At 58.8% G+C, this 17,075-nt stretch overlaps 6 protein-coding genes across 6 annotated transcripts; 3 read left to right on the top strand and 3 right to left on the bottom strand.

Moving 5' to 3' along the window:
* Nucleotides 1–55: 55 nt before the first annotated feature.
* VDBG_08744 (predicted protein) lies at nt 56–2,653 on the top strand (the record flags this gene model as incomplete). Its single annotated transcript, XM_003000902.1, has 1 exon — nt 56–2,653. One exon carries the CDS (start codon nt 56–58, stop codon nt 2,651–2,653), a length of 2,598 nt encoding a protein of 865 aa, XP_003000948.1.
* A 1,427-nt stretch (nt 2,654–4,080) lies between these two features.
* On the bottom strand, nt 4,081–5,601 carry VDBG_08745 (DNA damage tolerance protein rad31; the record flags this gene model as incomplete). The annotated part of the gene is made up of 2 exons (XM_003000903.1): nt 4,081–5,267; nt 5,325–5,601. The coding sequence occupies 2 exons, from the start codon at nt 5,599–5,601 to the stop codon at nt 4,081–4,083; spliced, it is 1,464 nt and encodes a 487-aa protein (XP_003000949.1).
* A 1,835-nt stretch (nt 5,602–7,436) lies between these two features.
* Nucleotides 7,437–8,851, top strand: VDBG_08746 (conserved hypothetical protein; the record flags this gene model as incomplete). The annotated part of the gene is made up of 2 exons (XM_003000904.1): nt 7,437–8,053; nt 8,107–8,851. The coding sequence occupies 2 exons, from the start codon at nt 7,437–7,439 to the stop codon at nt 8,849–8,851; spliced, it is 1,362 nt and encodes a 453-aa protein (XP_003000950.1).
* A 291-nt stretch (nt 8,852–9,142) lies between these two features.
* Nucleotides 9,143–10,301, bottom strand: VDBG_08747 (CBP3; the record flags this gene model as incomplete). The annotated part of the gene is made up of 2 exons (XM_003000905.1): nt 9,143–9,693; nt 9,788–10,301. 2 exons carry the CDS (start codon nt 10,299–10,301, stop codon nt 9,143–9,145), a joined length of 1,065 nt encoding a protein of 354 aa, XP_003000951.1.
* A 469-nt stretch (nt 10,302–10,770) lies between these two features.
* VDBG_08748 (3-oxoacyl-[acyl-carrier-protein] synthase) lies at nt 10,771–12,604 on the bottom strand (the record flags this gene model as incomplete). Its single annotated transcript, XM_003000906.1, has 3 exons — nt 10,771–11,715; nt 11,795–12,162; nt 12,574–12,604. 3 exons carry the CDS (start codon nt 12,602–12,604, stop codon nt 10,771–10,773), a joined length of 1,344 nt encoding a protein of 447 aa, XP_003000952.1.
* A 738-nt stretch (nt 12,605–13,342) lies between these two features.
* VDBG_08749 (sexual differentiation process protein isp4) lies at nt 13,343–16,350 on the top strand (the record flags this gene model as incomplete). Its single annotated transcript, XM_003000907.1, has 6 exons — nt 13,343–13,919; nt 14,035–14,569; nt 14,626–15,040; nt 15,108–15,313; nt 15,367–16,061; nt 16,265–16,350. The coding sequence occupies 6 exons, from the start codon at nt 13,343–13,345 to the stop codon at nt 16,348–16,350; spliced, it is 2,514 nt and encodes an 837-aa protein (XP_003000953.1).
* Between the last annotated feature and the right edge of the window lie 725 nt (nt 16,351–17,075).

Here is a 17,075-nt window from a genome sequence, read left to right on the forward strand (position 1 = left end):
TCCTCGAAGAGCTCTGGGAGAACGGTCTGCCGATCGATGTACGTATCCCCTTTCCATGCCTCTTTCTTATACTGCCAAAACTTCGCGACTGACTCGGAAGCAGACCCCGGATGAGAAATATCTCTACAAGCAATTGACAGACAAGGAGATCGATGAGTTCGGCCCCTACGAGGTTTACCACAATGGCCACCTCGTCCCCTATCCTCAGCTTGTCGAGGGCACAGAGGCCTATTACGGCCGCCTTGCTGCGTGGGCGCCTGCTCCGGCTGTTGCTGAGCCTGAGCCGGAAACCTTCACCAAAGGCAAGGCACCAACAAAGGCTCAGCCAAAGCGCAGGGCCAAGGACCAGCCAGTGGCGCCCGTCAAGCACACGCAGAGCATGCTCTCTGCCCAGCCCACCGTGGACGCCGACACCTCGGAGCAGCAGTCGAGCGAAAGCACCCCGGTCCCGGAGAATGCCAACGGCACCGCTCCCGTGGCCCCCAAGGACCGTGAGCCTGCTCTTCCGGCCTGGGTGTCGCCACCCGACGAGTATGGCTGCCGCCAGGTGAACAGGGTTCCCACAAAGCAAGAGATCAAGGACCAAAAACTCATCAACAACCGCATCATCGTGCCTCCATCGTGGGAGCTCGATCCCATCGAGATCGGCTATCGCGATTCGACCAACGATCCCACGCGTTCTGCGACCCTGGCCAAAAGAGGCAAGTACTACGGTCACAATGATACCAATACGTGGCACTACGATCCCATGCTTGCCAGACATGATGCTCGCGCTGCGGTTGAGGAAGACATGGACCAGGAAGTCGTCGAAAAGCACCAGCTGCATCCTCGTTACGGCTACTTCCTTCCTCAGAGCAAGAACGATGCCGAGTCCCCCAAGACCGATGAGATCAGGAATAAGCCTGTCGTTTACCTGACCCCCAGCGGCAAGACCCTCCACGCCTCGCGGGCATTCCAAACCATCAGCACCGAGCTGAAGAACCGAGACAAGGAGTTGCACAGGCATTGCGCCTCTCTTCTCGCAGCAGTCTGTGAGCGTGATGGCATAGATGCGGACCAGCTTGAGACGCCCGAGACGATGGATCTCAAGAAGATCCGCGCTGAGATAGAAGCGCAGCGGGAGCAGATGGCCATCATCGAATCGGCTAGACAGTCCGAGTTTGAAGAATCAGCACGTGCCACTCCCGAGCCAGCACAGTTCATCCCCAACAACGCCTCCGCAGCCAATTCGAAAGGCCTGGCCAGCCTCTGCGAGGCCGCCCTGTCAACAGAAGAGCCCAAAGTGGCTCCAACGGCGCCGCCCGAGACGGCTGCAACACGTCCCATCAGAAGGTACGATGCCATTCGCGACATGCTCATCGAGCACGCCCCTGCGGTGCAGCCACCTCCTCAGGTACCTGACACCCTGGCTCTGTCGGCTCTCGCCGACCTGTGCGCGGCAGCCCCTCTTAACCAGCCGGTTGCTGCTGCTGCTGCTGCTCCTACAGCAGCTCCCGCCATCGGGCGAGCCGCCAAGCGCTCGAGAGAGGACGACATGCTCGAGACGGAGGCGCCGCCGGAGAAGCGACACTCGCTCGCTCACATTATGGAGGATCAGCCTACTCCTCTTCGCAGGACCCATGACGAAGCACCGAGCAAGCTGCTCGGTCACCTCAGGCAGGATCCCGTATCTTCCGTGTCACTGCCACCGATTGAGGAGTCTTCTCTGCGCGGGTCCTTCCACCCTGGCGCTCTGCACCATGATGGCCCTCTTCTCATGGAAACGCCGGTTCGTGGTCGGGGGCGCCAGTCATCCAGTCACCTTATCGAACCAACGCCGATACGGTCCATCATGCACCAGGAAACGGCTCCCGCCCGCCCCATCGAGATCTCGTCCATGCGGTCATATCATGATTCACCCCAAGTCCACTATGGGGTTATCGACCCCCGATTGGACATCGACTCTAGGTTGTCCGTGCAGCCTGATCCTCATCCGATCGGCTACGGGCGACACCAACCCACCTATAGCTCCCAGCCTCGTCCACCACCGGCTTCGCGAATGCCATTCTCCAACCCTCATCTAGACCACAGGTCGCCATCCCTTCCTCCGTTACGGCCTCAACAGCAGAGCCACGCAGATAACAGCAACGGGGCTTACCCTTACGGCGGAGGTCGGCATAGCCAGGACACGCCATTTTCTCGCATGCAGTCTGGTGCACCTTCTCACGGGTCCGGGAGCTACCCGTTCCCTGGTATCAGCACCAGCCATGCCATGCCGTCGCCATACGGTACCCAAAGCTACTCCTCCTCCTACGCAAACATTGCGCCCTCTCCCACACAGCCGATGGGCGAGAGTCCTTCTATGATGCCGTTCACACTTCAGCCATTTGGTGGACCCAACTTTGACGGCAAGGGGGGAAGCGCATCATCTACGCCCAACAATGCCGGGCGATACCGAGAGCTCGCCCCGGCGCCGCTGCCCGCGCACCGACAGGGCCACGGTCAATCGCAGGAGCTCCGAACTGTCCAGTATGTTCCCGGGGACAATATCAAAGACTACACGCCCACCGAGCAGCCGCCGGCCCGCGGCCCACAGACTGTTCGATCATGGAATCAGTGGCAGCAAAAGGGGCGCCACAGCATGCCAGCCCAAGACCGGCGTGGTTCGAATTAGAGGAACGACGACGTCGGAGCGCTTCGACCGGCTCGCATTCCCCGTGCTCCGGACGAGATCACTGCAATGAAGCCCGAGTATAATGGGGAGACGACTCCCAAAACTATTATTGAAAGTATGCCGGCTAAAAATGCCGACCAAAAGAGCTCCAAACGGCGCTCGAGGAGAACAGCGCAGAGTGCCCTGAAAACTCTCAAGACGACAGCCCCCAAGATTCCGAAGAGGGCGAGCAAGGCACTCATCTCGGCTGCCATTCAGTCGGTAGAGAAAGTTGTGGGGAACGCTGCTCCAAAGACAGCCCCTCGGCCAATCATTGGGGCGGAGGCAGATGCCTCTCCGCCACGGGCAAATCGATACGGTTTGCGACCCCGAAAGCCGAGGACGATCACGGGCTGAGCGAACTGGGGTAGAGCGCGAGTATGGAGAGCGTGACCAAGAACCAAAACGATGTGGTCCGCGGCGAACCTTGACACACACACACAGCGAGGCGTTGGTTTTGACATTTTTTGTGTATCACCATGGGCGCGGCATAGGATCATTTCCCTCTCGCCCTTCGTCCCCGTATTCATGGGGACAAGGGTGCGTCCAGCATTATATTTCTTCAGCTTATCGTCCGGATATGGCATGAGGGCGGGCCTCTTCCCTTTCCCGACGGACGGATGGATACGCGAATGGTCTCCGGCGATGACAGTCTCAAGGCGGAGAACGACATGTCGACGAGACCGAAAGGCAACGTGCATTGGTGGGGGGGGCACAACTTGTGAACAACACCCCGAGGCATCGTGGCCTCTGCACATTGTTCAGTGGTTCCCCCCCTCCGCAACCCAGAAACGAAGCGGTGCGCGGGAGCTCCTCTCGCTGCACCTTGCTTTCTTCTTCTTCTTCTTCTGCTTTTCTTTTTAGTGTGATACAGGGAGTCAGAGACGGCTTTGGGTTTTTTGTGTGTTTTCTTTGCTGCATAGGCACCTCCGTGTGCAAGAGGCTGGTATGCCTGCGGAATGAAAGACGTTAAGAAAAGAAAATGACTGCATCGCCCCTTGTGACGTCATGTTGCACCTGTGACAGTTTGTTATTTTGGCCCCGACGCCCGGCGGGGACTCGAGAGAGTAAAGTCGAAGCGGGAGTTGACATTGCATGGCATGCATTCGCGGATGCGAGTCAATATGAATGAAGATGTCACAGGTATTTCACAGACCTCGCATGCTGTCGACGGAACCAAGTTACTATTATGCAGATTAGAAATCTGCCCTGCGCCCCTTTTATCTTCTTCTATCATATCCTTGATATCTTCCCGGCCTCGCCTCTCGCCTGCGCCGTGCAGCGTCATGTGACCACCTTGGTCGTCTGGCATGTCTCCCGCCCCCCTTTCAACAAGTGGCGCGTGTTTCCGGGATGCCAGTTTCGTTCGTGCCCCTTGTCGCAGACCTCTACTGTGTCACCACGGGCGCCGCGCCGACAAAGTCCATCCCATCCATCGACATGGGCATCATCATGCCCGGGTCCCCGAGCGCCACGCCACCGTTGGGCAGGGCGGCGGGCATGCTCTCAGACAGGAGGCCGCGGCCCAGGGCGCCCGGGGGGTGAAGCGGGTAGACATTTGCCTCCATGGTGTTTCCGTCAAACACGACCGTGTTCTGGATGGGCTGCTGCGTCTGGCCGAGGACGTTGATGACATCCTGCGCGAGCTGGCCGCCGAGGATGGCCGCGACGGGCGCCATCTCACCGCCCAGGCTCTGAAGGAAGCTGCGCAGCGTCTCGGAACGGAGCGTCTCGGAGAGGAGGCCCAGCTGCGCGTGCTGCGCCGTCGCCAGCTTGGTGAAGAGGCCGAGGTCCTCCTTCGTGTGCCCTGGCAGGCGCCCGCCGCTCAGCGTTTGGAACTCCCAGAGAGCGCGGAGACAGGAGAGGGCGGGGGTGACGGCGCGCTTGCGGCGGGGCGTCTGGGTGTACTCGCGGGGCAGAGATGCGACGACGTCGCTGGCGAGGTACCACGTTGAGTAGAGCTCGCGCTTGGTGACGGACTCGATGGTCTTTCCGCCTTCCTTCTTCGTCTGGACATCGACAACGCTGCGGGTGCGAGTCTCGGACCCGAGCTTGGTGGCGACGTTACTGAGTTCTCTTTGGATGACGTAATCGTGCTCGATGAGGTCGGCAAAGATGAAACCGTAGAGGCCGTGGCAGCCGGCAGCGTAGAATGCCTTGTTGTGCAGGCGAGTCGCTGTGTTGACAATGTTCAGGGTGAAGGAGTCGAGGTCCGTGGCGATGACAATGTCAAAGGCTGAAAAGTAGCTCGACCCCTTGGTCTGAACACGTTCGGCGTCGGCGTGAACAACGACGCGGGGGTTCATCTTCTGCACGGCGGGAGCGGCGGCTTGGGCGCGATTCTGGCCGACGAGCGAGTGGTCGGCGGCAAGGAAGAACTGGGAGCCGAGATCGGCCTCGGTGACAACGTCACCGTCACAGATGGTCAGGGAGCCGATGCCTGCGAGGACGAGGTTCTTGGCCACTTCGTTTGCGAGGGCCTTCATGGTGATGAGTAGGATGTTGGCGCCGCGAATCTTCTCCTGGGCCTTCATACCCCAAAGGCGAATCTGGCGGTCGTAGAGGGCGATTTCATCTAGATGGGTCAGCGCATGCTCGACAGCCGCAGGACGAGGGCAGGTGCTTCGCTTACCAGCGCTGATGGCGTTGTGCGGCATCGGGGGGATGACGCCGTTCGCTTGAAATAGGTGTTGGCTCGGGCCAAAGTGTTGTTGTGTCTGTACCAGTTGAGGCATGAACATTTCGCCAGTGGGCAGCATGCCGGGAAGAATCTCAGGTATGGCGCCTGGTGCGACTTCCTGGAGAGCCTCGGGAAGGACCTGATCCATCGCGGCGGCATGAAAGTTCTGGCTCAGGTCGACAGGGAGATCCTGCGGAGGGTTGTTGTTCATGTCTGCTGAAGGGTTCATGGTAGCGGCTGTGGTGAGATGGAAGGTGGAAGACCACGGTCCTTCGAGTGGAGAAGTCGCGGAAACGCAAGTGACTTGTCGGTCAAGGTTCGGGATGTTCGCCGATGTGAAATGGGAAAGGCCCCTATGACTCTATGCCTCCTGCAACTTCTCGGGGAGCCTAGGCTGTGATATCCGGAATACTGTTGCGCCGATTCGTTTGGTGACCCAGTGTCAGGCTGGGTGAGCTTCCACGAGGGATGAGTGAGCGTTGAGGAGCTCGGGTCAGACAGATGGCAGTTGCCTCGCTACCAATCCTCAATGATGGCCTGGTCATCGACTTGAGCGCACTTGTTGGCCTTAATAGCCCCTTGAGGGTGGAGGGAGGTGCTGGATGCTTGTGTTGGTGACTGTGATGGCGAGACGAATACGGCGAAGAAATGGTCAAGACATGGTGTCGATCGACTTGTCGCGTTTGCAGCGGAGGCCCTTCATTGGTGTCTATTGGTTTGTACCTGGACGAGCCACAGGCACGGGCCCGGCTGGGGCAGCCCATCTGGGTCAGTTGCGCTAAGCGGGGCCACCTGGCGGCTTCCGAGATACCGCTTGGCCGTGACTGGATGACGTATATGGGGGCCCGTTGTTGCTTCCCTTCCTGGAGGTCTCTTTGCAAGCACCTTCCATCTCAACAAGGAAGAGGCAGCAGAGGTACGCACCTTGCCTGCCTGCCACGTTCTCCTTGGGAAGGTGCGTTTGAGATCACGAGGCAAGCAGTGCCGAAGATGGCAGGCACAATGAGTGCCAGGACTCTTGCACGACTTCGGAGAGGGACGCGGTGGGACTCACGCACGCATGGCAGGAGGGCCTTGACAATGGCAGCATGACCTTGGCAATGGCATCGTAGCACGGCTGGTTCACATCGAAGAACGAGGCTCATCCACTTCGCTCGTCCCGAAGCAACAGGCCTCTTGCCGTGTACCTACGGCATCGACCTGCCTTCAGCATCTGAGTCGAGAACCTGCGCCTCGACCATGTCCCAATCTGCGCAGGGGTGCATCTGACACACATGGTACAGTCGTCACTAGCCCCTTCTAGCTAGACGCCGTACACGCCTACTCGCCCACGCTCGCACTTGGCCCTCCGCCCGCCATCAGTCACTCACCACCTACCTGGGTGGGTAAGTAGGTAGGTATCGGCGTCCTGAAAGTGGAGGGTGCACCTCGTTCAACTCGAGGCGCCCTGACGTCTACCGATCCCACCGCTCGTCACCGCAATCTCCCACCCTCTCTCAGGCTCCGAGTCGAGATCACGTCAAGCATCGCCCTGGCTATGCCACCACGCCCGACCGCAGACATCTCTCACACCTCATAGTCTTCCGAGAGGCACACAGCATCGGCTCGCTCTGCCCGTCCTCTCTGTCCAGCTGACCCCGCCCCGACCAAAGAATGCCGCCACCGGCTTCCGACCACTGGCAAACACGAGATTCACAAGATACCGACTTTCCACCCCTTCCCTCGGATTGACGACTACCACCGCTGAGAGCCGACTTGGCTTGGGTTCGACGGACCATCGACGCCTCGACAGCACCTCCCGGAACCACTCTCAGCCACCCCGTTGCCGACCACCTCTTCCCCCTCCTCGCACCAAATACCGTCACCGGGACCGACCGAGCCCGCTTACGAAGTCGGCAACAGGCTGCTGACAGGGCGTTTGAAGCAGAATATCACGAACTACTGAGTGACTCTGAATACTTGACCGCCCCAAACCGCCTTTACAACCCCGCCAGCGCCAGTACCGTTCGTTTCCTTGAGCACCATCGGGACATTCAGCGTAACGCAGCCCAAGAGCTCGACCCCATGGCGAACCAGGACAACTCACGAAACTACCTCTCAGACCCTTGGGCCGACGATGACGACGACCAGAGGCGCACTCGTCGTCGCATTCCCCCCATGAGGATGCACCCTCTAGGCGGACCCCAGAGCGGCAGAGGGTCGTCGAGGCTGGCCATCTCAGCCCCCGAGGATGAGGACGACGATCTCGACTCGGTGAGAGCCATGTGGAATCGCCGCCCTCAGCAGACATTTTCGCCCTCGGCCCCGTCCCATCCCTCCATGAATTCGCCCGGCCATTTGTCTCCAGTTCTACGACCGCCCGAATACGCCGACGACAGCCGTCGCCCCAAGCGACGCAAGTTAGACTCGGACAGAATCGCTCCAAGCTTCAAAGGATTCCGATACGGCCGGTATGGACAAGTCGAACCGGGCGAATTGACCATGGAAATCGTCAGCTGCGACGGCGGGCTCTTCGCCAATGAGTCCTCCTACGCATACGAAAACATCCTCAAGAATGACCCGACCGTGTATTGCACCAAGTCTAGCAAGTGCAACATTGTTCTGAGGCATCAGGGGGCAACCGTCTTCAGTCTCAAGGAGCTGGTCATCAAGGCGCCCGGGTCATGCAACTACTCGTCGCCGTAAGTGACTGACCTCGGACTGACTCCCCCATGAAGGCTAACACTGTTCGCAGTGTGCGCGAGGGAATGATCTTTGTCTCCATGAACCAGGACGATCTGCTCGCCCGAACGACTCAGTATCAGATACAGTATGCGCCCTCCCGATCTGGGCGTACCCGGGACCCGCGCGCTCTGGCGCCCATCATATCGATACGTCACAATGATGATGGTACGACCGTCACGCGGACGCGGCTGCGCACGAGGCCTCTCCATAACTATTCTGATGACGAAGAGGACAACCAAAGCACGGCGCAGATGCCGCCCGACTTTGCCACTGACCCGCCGCCGTTCAACATAACTACGGAATGCGACGAGGAAGAAAGCGATGAACCCATGACGAATATGTTCTATCGACGGCCCCCCAACCGGATCGGTTCTCTGCCTTTTGAGAGCGACAGTAGCGACGAGGGCAACCCCTTTGCGCAAGACGAGTACGGCCTCGTGGATGCGTGGTCGCCTGCGGCCCGACGGCGCGACACGCAGAACATGACACTAGCCGAAGCTGCCAACGCACACCACCAGGTAGCGCACGAGGCCAGCGCCGGGTCCAGTGACTTGATGGTGCCTCATGCCAAGTTTTTCATCGAGAAGGATAAGAGCAAGTGTACAATACGCTTCGATCCGCCCGTGTCGGGGCGGTTCATTCTATTAAAGATGTGGAGTCCACATCGTGAATCGTCGAGCAACATCGACATTCAGGCTGTGATAGCCAAGGGGTTCGCGGGGCCGAGATACTTTCCGTCGGTAGAGCTGCGGTAGGACTCGGTCAACGAGGCAATACGAAGTTTATGAGAGACCATGCATGCATAGCCGTCGGATACCAAAGTGAGCCATCTGTATGACCTTGGTGCTTGTTAGCCCGTGTTTCAACATGAGGGCATATTTAGCATTGTACACTATGGTTACATGTATTGTGATGAGCTGGTGATACATAGTACATAGAATCCTGGCCTATGACGGGATCCGAAGCTTCTCCCAGAGAAAATCCGAGGCACAGTTTGAAGGGCATGCTAGGAACGCCCCGTATGTGTGATGATGCAGACGTCAGCTTCACGCCTTGACGGCGTCCGGCTGGGGCGCCTCAGCAGCCTCACCGTCCTTGAAGACGCCCTTGAGCGCGGCGCTCGGCTCGTCAACGAGCTTGAACATGCCCCTCGGATCCCGCAGGAAGACGCCGGCCGACCGCGCGACAATCTCGTCGACAGCCATGCCCTCGAGGTCACGCAGCGTGGCGCGCATCCAGGCGACAACGGCGGCCAGGCTCCGGAGGTCGGTGTCCTCGCGGGCCTTGAACAGGTTCCGCCAGACGGCGGCGGCGAGGACCTTGTCGCTCTTCTTGGCGAGCCCCTCGTCGTAGGCGGCGATGAGGCCCCGCCACTGCATGAAGATGTCCTTGAGGTAGCGCTGGCGCAGGGCCGACGACGTCATGCCGTGGTTCAGGTGCATGACGCGCTCGCAGTCGAAGAAGAAGTTGTCGACGAACTGGGCCTGCATCGTGCGCGCCGCGTCGCGGTCCAGGCAGCGCATGCGCGCAATGATGAGGTACATGTGCAGCATGGTGACGTGGGACCACGAGCTGAACGAGGGCGACAGGTTGAAGACTTTTTTTTGTTGTCATGGATCAGCTTGCCGTGTCGTTGAAGGTAAGGGAGATTGGGGGAGAGGATCGAAGGAGGGGAACAAAAGAAAACTCACTCTGCAGCCACGGCCCGTGAGGGGTGCCGAGCTCCTCGCCGTCGTCCGTCTTGGGCACGTTGTCGGCCTTGCGAAGGTCCTCGGCGATGGTGTAGGCGGCGGGCGCGGCGCAGACCTTGTACAGCTTGTCGAGCTGGTTGCTGAGGACGTAGGGGTTCCCGCCGAGGTTGGGCTGGAACTTGCCGCGCAGGGCGCCGGCGAGGGCGCCCGAGACGGGGCCCGTCTGCTCGTCAGGGGCGGTGCCGGGGGTGCCTGGGCCGACGGACGAGGCGGGCGCTGATGGTCGCGTGGGGGCCTTGGCGGCGCGACGCCACGCGGAGCTGCTGAAGGGTCGTCGTCTCGTGGACGCAGCGGGGGAGGAGGCTGTTGATGTCGGACTCGCTGTCGTCGTCGTCGTCGTCGTCGTCGTCGTCGCTCTTGTCAGTGTCGTCAAGGCGGCTGGGTAGAAATCGGCCGTAGCGCGGAGGCTCCTGGCGAGGAGCCGAGTGTGCTGCCTGCAGCTTTGGCAGGCCATTGTTGCGGTGTGCTGGGCGTGATATGGCATATACAAGGGACTGTCGTTCGATTCAAGCTCCCGTGGCTTTCAACCTTCGAGAGACGGGGGGCGAAATGATGGTGTTGGTGGGGGTTGAAGGAGGAGAGTCGTGACCACTATTCGGCGTGTCTGAACGTCATGCATCTAAAAAAGTTCATGAACGCATCGACTTTCTGGAGCTGGAAACCCCATTTCCCAGCACATGCTAGCGCCGGCGAAACTACGGATCGAAGCGCGTGCACGGGTCACCGATGCTACTGTTGGTGCTGTGCACATGTTGTCTTGGGTGGGGGCGATCAGGGTCTTCGTGGGGGTTGCATCGCCTGAAGCGGGCGAGAGAGGCATCGAAGAGCAGTCATGTAAAGTTGGTTTTGTTGTGTTAGGTTGGTTGGTGTACAGAATAATACAGGATGATACAGAGGTTTTACATGGGATCCCTCCAAGTGCATCACTGGTACTTGGCAAATACCAAGGAAGCATTCGTGCCGCCGAATCCAAAGCTGTTCGACATGGCAACCTTGACCTCCTTTTCCTGCGTCTTGAGCGGCACATAGTTCAGTTTCGGCCCAACATTGGGGTTCTCAAGATTCAACGTTGGCGGGACGGAGGTTCTGCGTAGATTGTCAGCATACACTGCCTGCGTTTCCGCAGTGGCTGGCTGGCCGCTCACCTCCTTGACCGACAGAACAGAAAACATCGCCTCCACAGCGCCGGCCGCCCCCAGCAAGTGCCCGACAGCACCCTTCGTGCTGCTGACAGTCACCTCAGACTCGTCGGCGACGCCCTCGTCGCCCATCATGAGTGTCCGAATGGCGGACGCCTCGGCAGCGTCTCCGATCTGGGTCCCCGTGGCGTGGGCGTTGATGTAGTCAACGTCGGCCGGCCTGATGCCGGCATTCTTCAGCGCCGCCCGCATGGCCCTGAACGCGCCATGGCCGTCCTCCCGCGGCGCCGTCATGTGATGGCTATCCCCGCTGCACCCGTACCCCTTGACCTCGGCGTAGATCCGGGCCCCTCGCGCCCTCGCGTGCTCGAGTTCTTCGAGGACAAAGACGGCCGAACCCTCGGCCACGACAAAGCCGTCGCGGCCGGCATCAAAGGGACGACAGCTCGCTGCGGGGTCGGTGTTGTACCTCGTCGACAGCGACCGTGCCCTGCCGAAGCCGGCAAAGGTCAGAGGGTGGATGCAGGACTCGGTACCGCCGGCGACCATGACGTCGGCGTCCCCAAAGGCGATGAAGCGGCTGGCGTCGCCGATCGAGTGAGCCCCCGTGGTGCAAGCCGTAGTGACGGCGTGGTTGGGACCCTGAAGACCGTGCTTCATGGAGATGTGGCCGGCAGCCATGTTGATGAGAATCTTGGGCACGAACAACGGCGAGACCTTCTTGTAACCCTGGCGCCGAGTTAGCTTCAACACGTCCCGCGCAGTGGAAGAGAAAGAAGGCCATCCCAAACAGGCGGGGGATGCTCACGCCTTGGTCAAACGCCAGACTGGTGTCGTAGATCTCTTCGAGGTTGCCAATGCCGCTCCCGAGACAAACGCCTGTGGCCTCTTTCTCTTCGTGGCTCGCCGGGTGCCAGTCGGCGTCGTCGAGGGCCATCTGGGCGCTGGCGACGGCGTACTGGGCAAATGTGGACATGCGGCGCATCTCTGTGGGGTTCAGCCACTCGGATGGTCGCCATTGCTCTGTCGGTACGAGGCCGGCGACGCTGCTGGTCATGTCTTTCCAGCGCTGGCGCGGCTCGAGGTGGTGCAGGGTCGTGATGCCCGACTCACCAGCCAGGAGACGGGACCAGGTGGTGCGAACGCCCACCCCGAGGGGCGTGATGGCGCCGAGGCCTGTCACGACGACACGTCGCATTATCCTGCCATGCCAGAGTTCTCTCTATCTTTCGAGGTGTGAGACGAGCCGAAGAGGATTTGGACTGAAGAGCTCTGAGGCGATTGCGTTTGCCGTGTAGTGCCTCTCTTTGCTCACAAGCAAAATAGGTACCTTCAGTGGCAGGGGACGTCAGAGCTTGAAGGTCGATGGTCAGGGATGAGCTCCGGGAAGGAAGGAATATGCTAGGCCCGATTCGGTCGAGTTTCAGGTCTCGAACGCTACAACCGAACTAGACACTGTATTGACAGTGGCCAGCCCGTGTTGAATCGCGGCCGAAGACCCCTAAAAAGCTCATCTGCACAGTGTGAAACATCGGACACGTCTGTGGAAGGGGCGGTGCTCAGCTTCACCTTCCCATCTCATCTTACCCAAAAGCACCACGTCGTCTGTCCCGATCATCGTGCTGCGACTCTACTCAAGGCTTCCTCTTCAGCCATTGAGTATCGTTACCTTTGAACACCACCGGCATGTTCTGATCACATCTTCGCATACATCTCTGGCAGAGCTCCTGTCCACGACTCAAGACCTAGGTCCAAGCCCAAGGCTTTAACCCAGGCCACGTTTCGTCCTCATGCGGCTCGAGCCATACACACACATTGACCACACCTCAACTTAAACCAATCGAACACTTTTCTCTCAGCATCGCAGCTTCGTTTGCAATCTTGAACGCGAACCACATAGATCTCAATTGCCGGAGAGGACAGCCTCTTCTTGCCGATTCAGAGTCCGGCATTCTGTTCTGCTTGTATAGACTCCTTCGCCCATCACTTGCCGTCTTCTCCGCCATACTCACACCGACGATATCATGGCCACAGTGTAGAACGCGACGTACGTAGCCTTCCAGACGACGAAAGCACCACCGCCACCAAACCTTGAGCACCGCTTTGGCGACACGCCCACGGCGCGTGGTACCTACAGCGCAGCCTTCGCCACGACACTCTTGGCTCCGAACACAACAATCACTTCATTCGTGGCTTCTGCGACGCCGCGAACTATACTATTAGCTTTTTCCACCACTTTCCCCCTTCCTCGCCCAGAGCTTAACAGAATCACCCCCCCATTTAAGCCCACTGCCTTCCATGCCCGCGGGGAAATCGTCTCGTTGTATACATCTCCCATCCAAGTGGGACGCCTATCATGGCGCGAACTTCAAGCAGCCGGGTGTCCAAGACAGCCTCTGGTGCTGCTGCTGAGTACGATGACTACGAGATGACCTCCACGGCCGAGGCTGCAGCAAGTGGGCGTGAGACAGACAAGAGCGTAGGCCTGACGGCCGCCGGCTTCCAAGAAAGCTCCGGCCCCGTCGGGGACCTACAGCAGAGTCTCTCGCAATGGGGTGAGTCAAGAGCATTCAAGGGCGACGTGGGTGATGATGATGAGCAAGCATCCGAACATGAACTTCTCTTAGATCCTGCCCTCCCCGAGGAGTACGACGCGCGACCAGGAGCCCAGCGGGATAGTGTGGCCGACGACGAGCTCGCCATGGACAAGGAGGACGAGGAGGACTCTCCTTATGCCGAAGTCCGCTCCGCCGTTCGAAATTACGATGAGGACGCGCCTTGCAACACCATACGAGCCTGGACAATCGGCTTGCTCCTTGTCGTCCTCGGTGCCTCTATGAACACGTTCTTCTCGCTACGCTTCGCCGTCCATTGGCATCAGCCCCCTCGTCGCTCAGATCATATCATGGCCCATGTGCCATGGCTGGACCAAAGTCATGCCGACGAGACGCTTTTGAGACCTTTGGCATCCGCTGGAGTCTGAACCCGGGTCCCTTCAACCGAAAGGAGCACTCCATCATCGTTGTGATGCTAGTGTTTCCTTCTCAGTCGCCTATGCTACGGACATTATCCTGGCCCAGCTCGTCTTTTACAAGCAGGATTTTGGTCTCACCTTTCAGATGCTGCTAACCATCTCGACGCAATCCCTGGGATACGGCATTGCGGGTATTCTGAGGAAGTTTCTCGGTATGATTTTCTCGCCGCCCCTTACCCCTTGTGCAAGCATCCCGGCTGACCTCGCAGTTTATCCCGCGTCCATGATCTGGCCCGGCGTTTTGGTGTCTGTGACCCTGATGAATGCCATGTACGATCGCAGCGACAGACCCGACCCCTCTATTCTCGGCGGCAGAATGCCGCGCTACAAGTGGTTCGCGCTGGTCACTCTGGGAGCGTTCTGCTACTACTGGATTCCCGGATACTTTGTCAAGTGCCTGAGCGTGTTTGCGTTTGCGACTTGGATGGCCCCCAGAAACCCTGTTGTGAATCAGCTGTTCGGTGGCTCGACAGGTCTCTCACTGTTGCCTCTAACATTTGATTGGACGCAGATTTCGGGTTTCGTTGGTTCTCCTTTGATTCCTCCCTGGTAGGTCATGCAGACACCTTCGCCGCAGTTGCCGAACATTTTCTGACTGTTTTCAGGGAAGCCATTGCCAACACGATGGTCGGCGTCATCTTCTTCTTCATCACCTTGTGCTCCATCTTCCACTACACCGGCGTCTGGTACGCGCAATACCTGCCCATGAGCGACTCGGGCACCTACGACAACACCGGGCAACGGTACAACACGAGCCGCATCCTCAGGCCCGACATGACGCTGGACGAGGAGGCCTACAAGAACTATTCGCCTCTGTTCATCAGCACAACGTTTGCCATGTCGTACGGCCTGTCGTTCGCCGCCATCTCATCTCTTATTGTGTACACATACCTGCATAACGGAAAGCAGATCTGGCAGCAGTACCAAAACAGTGCCAAGGAGAAGCCTGATGTTCACATGAGACTCATGAGGAAGTATAAGGAGGCTCCAAGCTGGTGGTATTGGTCTCTCTTCGCCGTCGTAAGTACACAAACACCTAGCTAGCGAGGTACGGGGAGGGGGGGCTCCAACGTTGACGAATATGCAGATGCTTGGTCTAGGGTTTGTGGCCGTTCTAGGATACCCTACCATGATGACCTGGTGGGCATTCCTGCTGTCCGTGGCCATTTCCTTCTTCTTCTCAGTGCCGATCGGCATTATCCAGGCAGTCACGAATCACCAGATCGGCCTCAACGTCATGACCGAGTTTGTGTACGGATATATCCAGCCCGGCCGACCGCTGGCGTTGATGATGTAAGATGGCCCACCCATCTGTCGTGCGAGGCATCACTCTGACCATAGTACAGTTTCAAGACGTTTGGCTACATCACCATGTCTCGCGCGCTCAGCTTCGTAGCTGATCTCAAGTTTGGCCACTACATGAAGATCCCACCGCGCACCATGTTCTGGGCCCAGGTTGTGTCGACAACAGTCTCGTGCGTCATCCAGATCTTCGTCCTCAACGGCGCGCTTCAGCGCGTGGAGGGCGTCTGCACTCCGGAGCAGGTGGACCGCTTCACATGCCCCGGTGCGCGAGTATTCTTCGCGGCGTCGGTCATCTGGGGTCTCCTGGGCCCGGCGCGCATGTTCTCCCCCGGCCAGATCTACTCGGGCCTCTTCATCTTCTTCGGCGTCGGCGCTGTGGTGCCCATTGTCATCTACTTTGCTGCGAAGCGCTGGCCCAAGTCGCCCTTCAGCTTCCTCATGGCGCCACTCATCTTTGGCGGTGCCGGAAGCATCCCGCCGGCGACGCCGCTGAACTATCTCAGCTGGGGCATCGTGGGGATGACTTTCAACTACTGGATTCGCAAGCGCCACTTTGGATGGTGGTCGCGGCTGAACTTCCTGACATCGTCGGGTCTAGACCTCGGTCTGGCGCTCGCGACGCTCGTTATCTTCTTCGCGCTATCGATGCATAAGATTGAGCCGCCCAAGTGGTGGGGCAACACTGTGTACAAGGAGACGATGGACTTTAAAAATGAAGCCATTCAGGCCTTCGTAGGTGAGGGGGAAACGTTTGGTCCCCGCTCGTGGTGAGTGGGGGAGGCCCCGGCAGCGTGATGCACGAGGGAGGAGGCCGCGGCGAGGTGGAGCGTCTGCATATAATTCTTCATTCAGGGGTGCCGGGGATGCGTGGGAGGGTTTTCCGGAGGCGCGTGGATGCGGTCTAGAAGTTGAAATGTACGTATTCTGCCGGTTCGTCAGACCCCACGGTTGAATTGGATGTCCTTGGCAAGAGCAAGGCAGTTGAAAGCGTGTCAAACATGAACATGCAGGGTGATACTGTATGATGGTAACCTCTCCCCCCCTTTTTTCACCCCTGGCCAAGCGTCCTCAGCCTTCGTGTTGCTCGGACGCCAAGCAGCGTCGCATCTCGCTGGGTCGATCAGCGCCATTTCTTCCGTGGGTGAGCATGGGGTAAGAGAAGACTCGAAGAACAGGCTCCTTGCGCGAAGCACCGCCGCTGTCGTGGGCCACATGAAGCTCTCCCATAGTGCATGTTTGCGCCTTAAAGAATCGCGCACTTTTTTCTCTTCCATTCATGTCCCTTTTCCCTCTTGTCTCGATTCCACCCGTTCGTCGCAAACATTGTCAAAGATTGCCTGCGCTTGTCCGCATAGTGCACATCCCACAACCATTCTCCACACATGCTGTCATCCTTTCTCTCCAGGACGATGTACATGTATCCCTCACGCCATACGCACGCGCCTACCAGCCCCATGTGAGAAGACGATTTCCTGTCAGTGCCATGCAGACGCGCATCAGCAAGCCTGGCGCATTGCGTCTCTTCAGCTCTCTGTGGACATGGTGGTCAGCAATTAGAAGTAAGCTGCAATCCCGACTGCATCTCCGAGGCCGGTCTGTGCCTGTTGTTTTCCTTTTGCTCAGCCCGCTTCCCCCCCCCCTCTCTCTCTCTCTCTCTCTCACAAACACAAACAAACAAACCTCTCCTCTCTGTAAGACGTTCTCCAGCGACGAATACGTGTATGTTGGATAGGAAAGGAGGAGTGGGGCG

This window comes from Verticillium alfalfae, genomic scaffold, assembly GCF_000150825.1.
Source record: "Verticillium alfalfae VaMs.102 supercont1.13 genomic scaffold, whole genome shotgun sequence".
In the NCBI taxonomy this organism is placed as follows: Eukaryota; Fungi; Ascomycota; class Sordariomycetes; order Glomerellales; family Plectosphaerellaceae; genus Verticillium; species Verticillium alfalfae.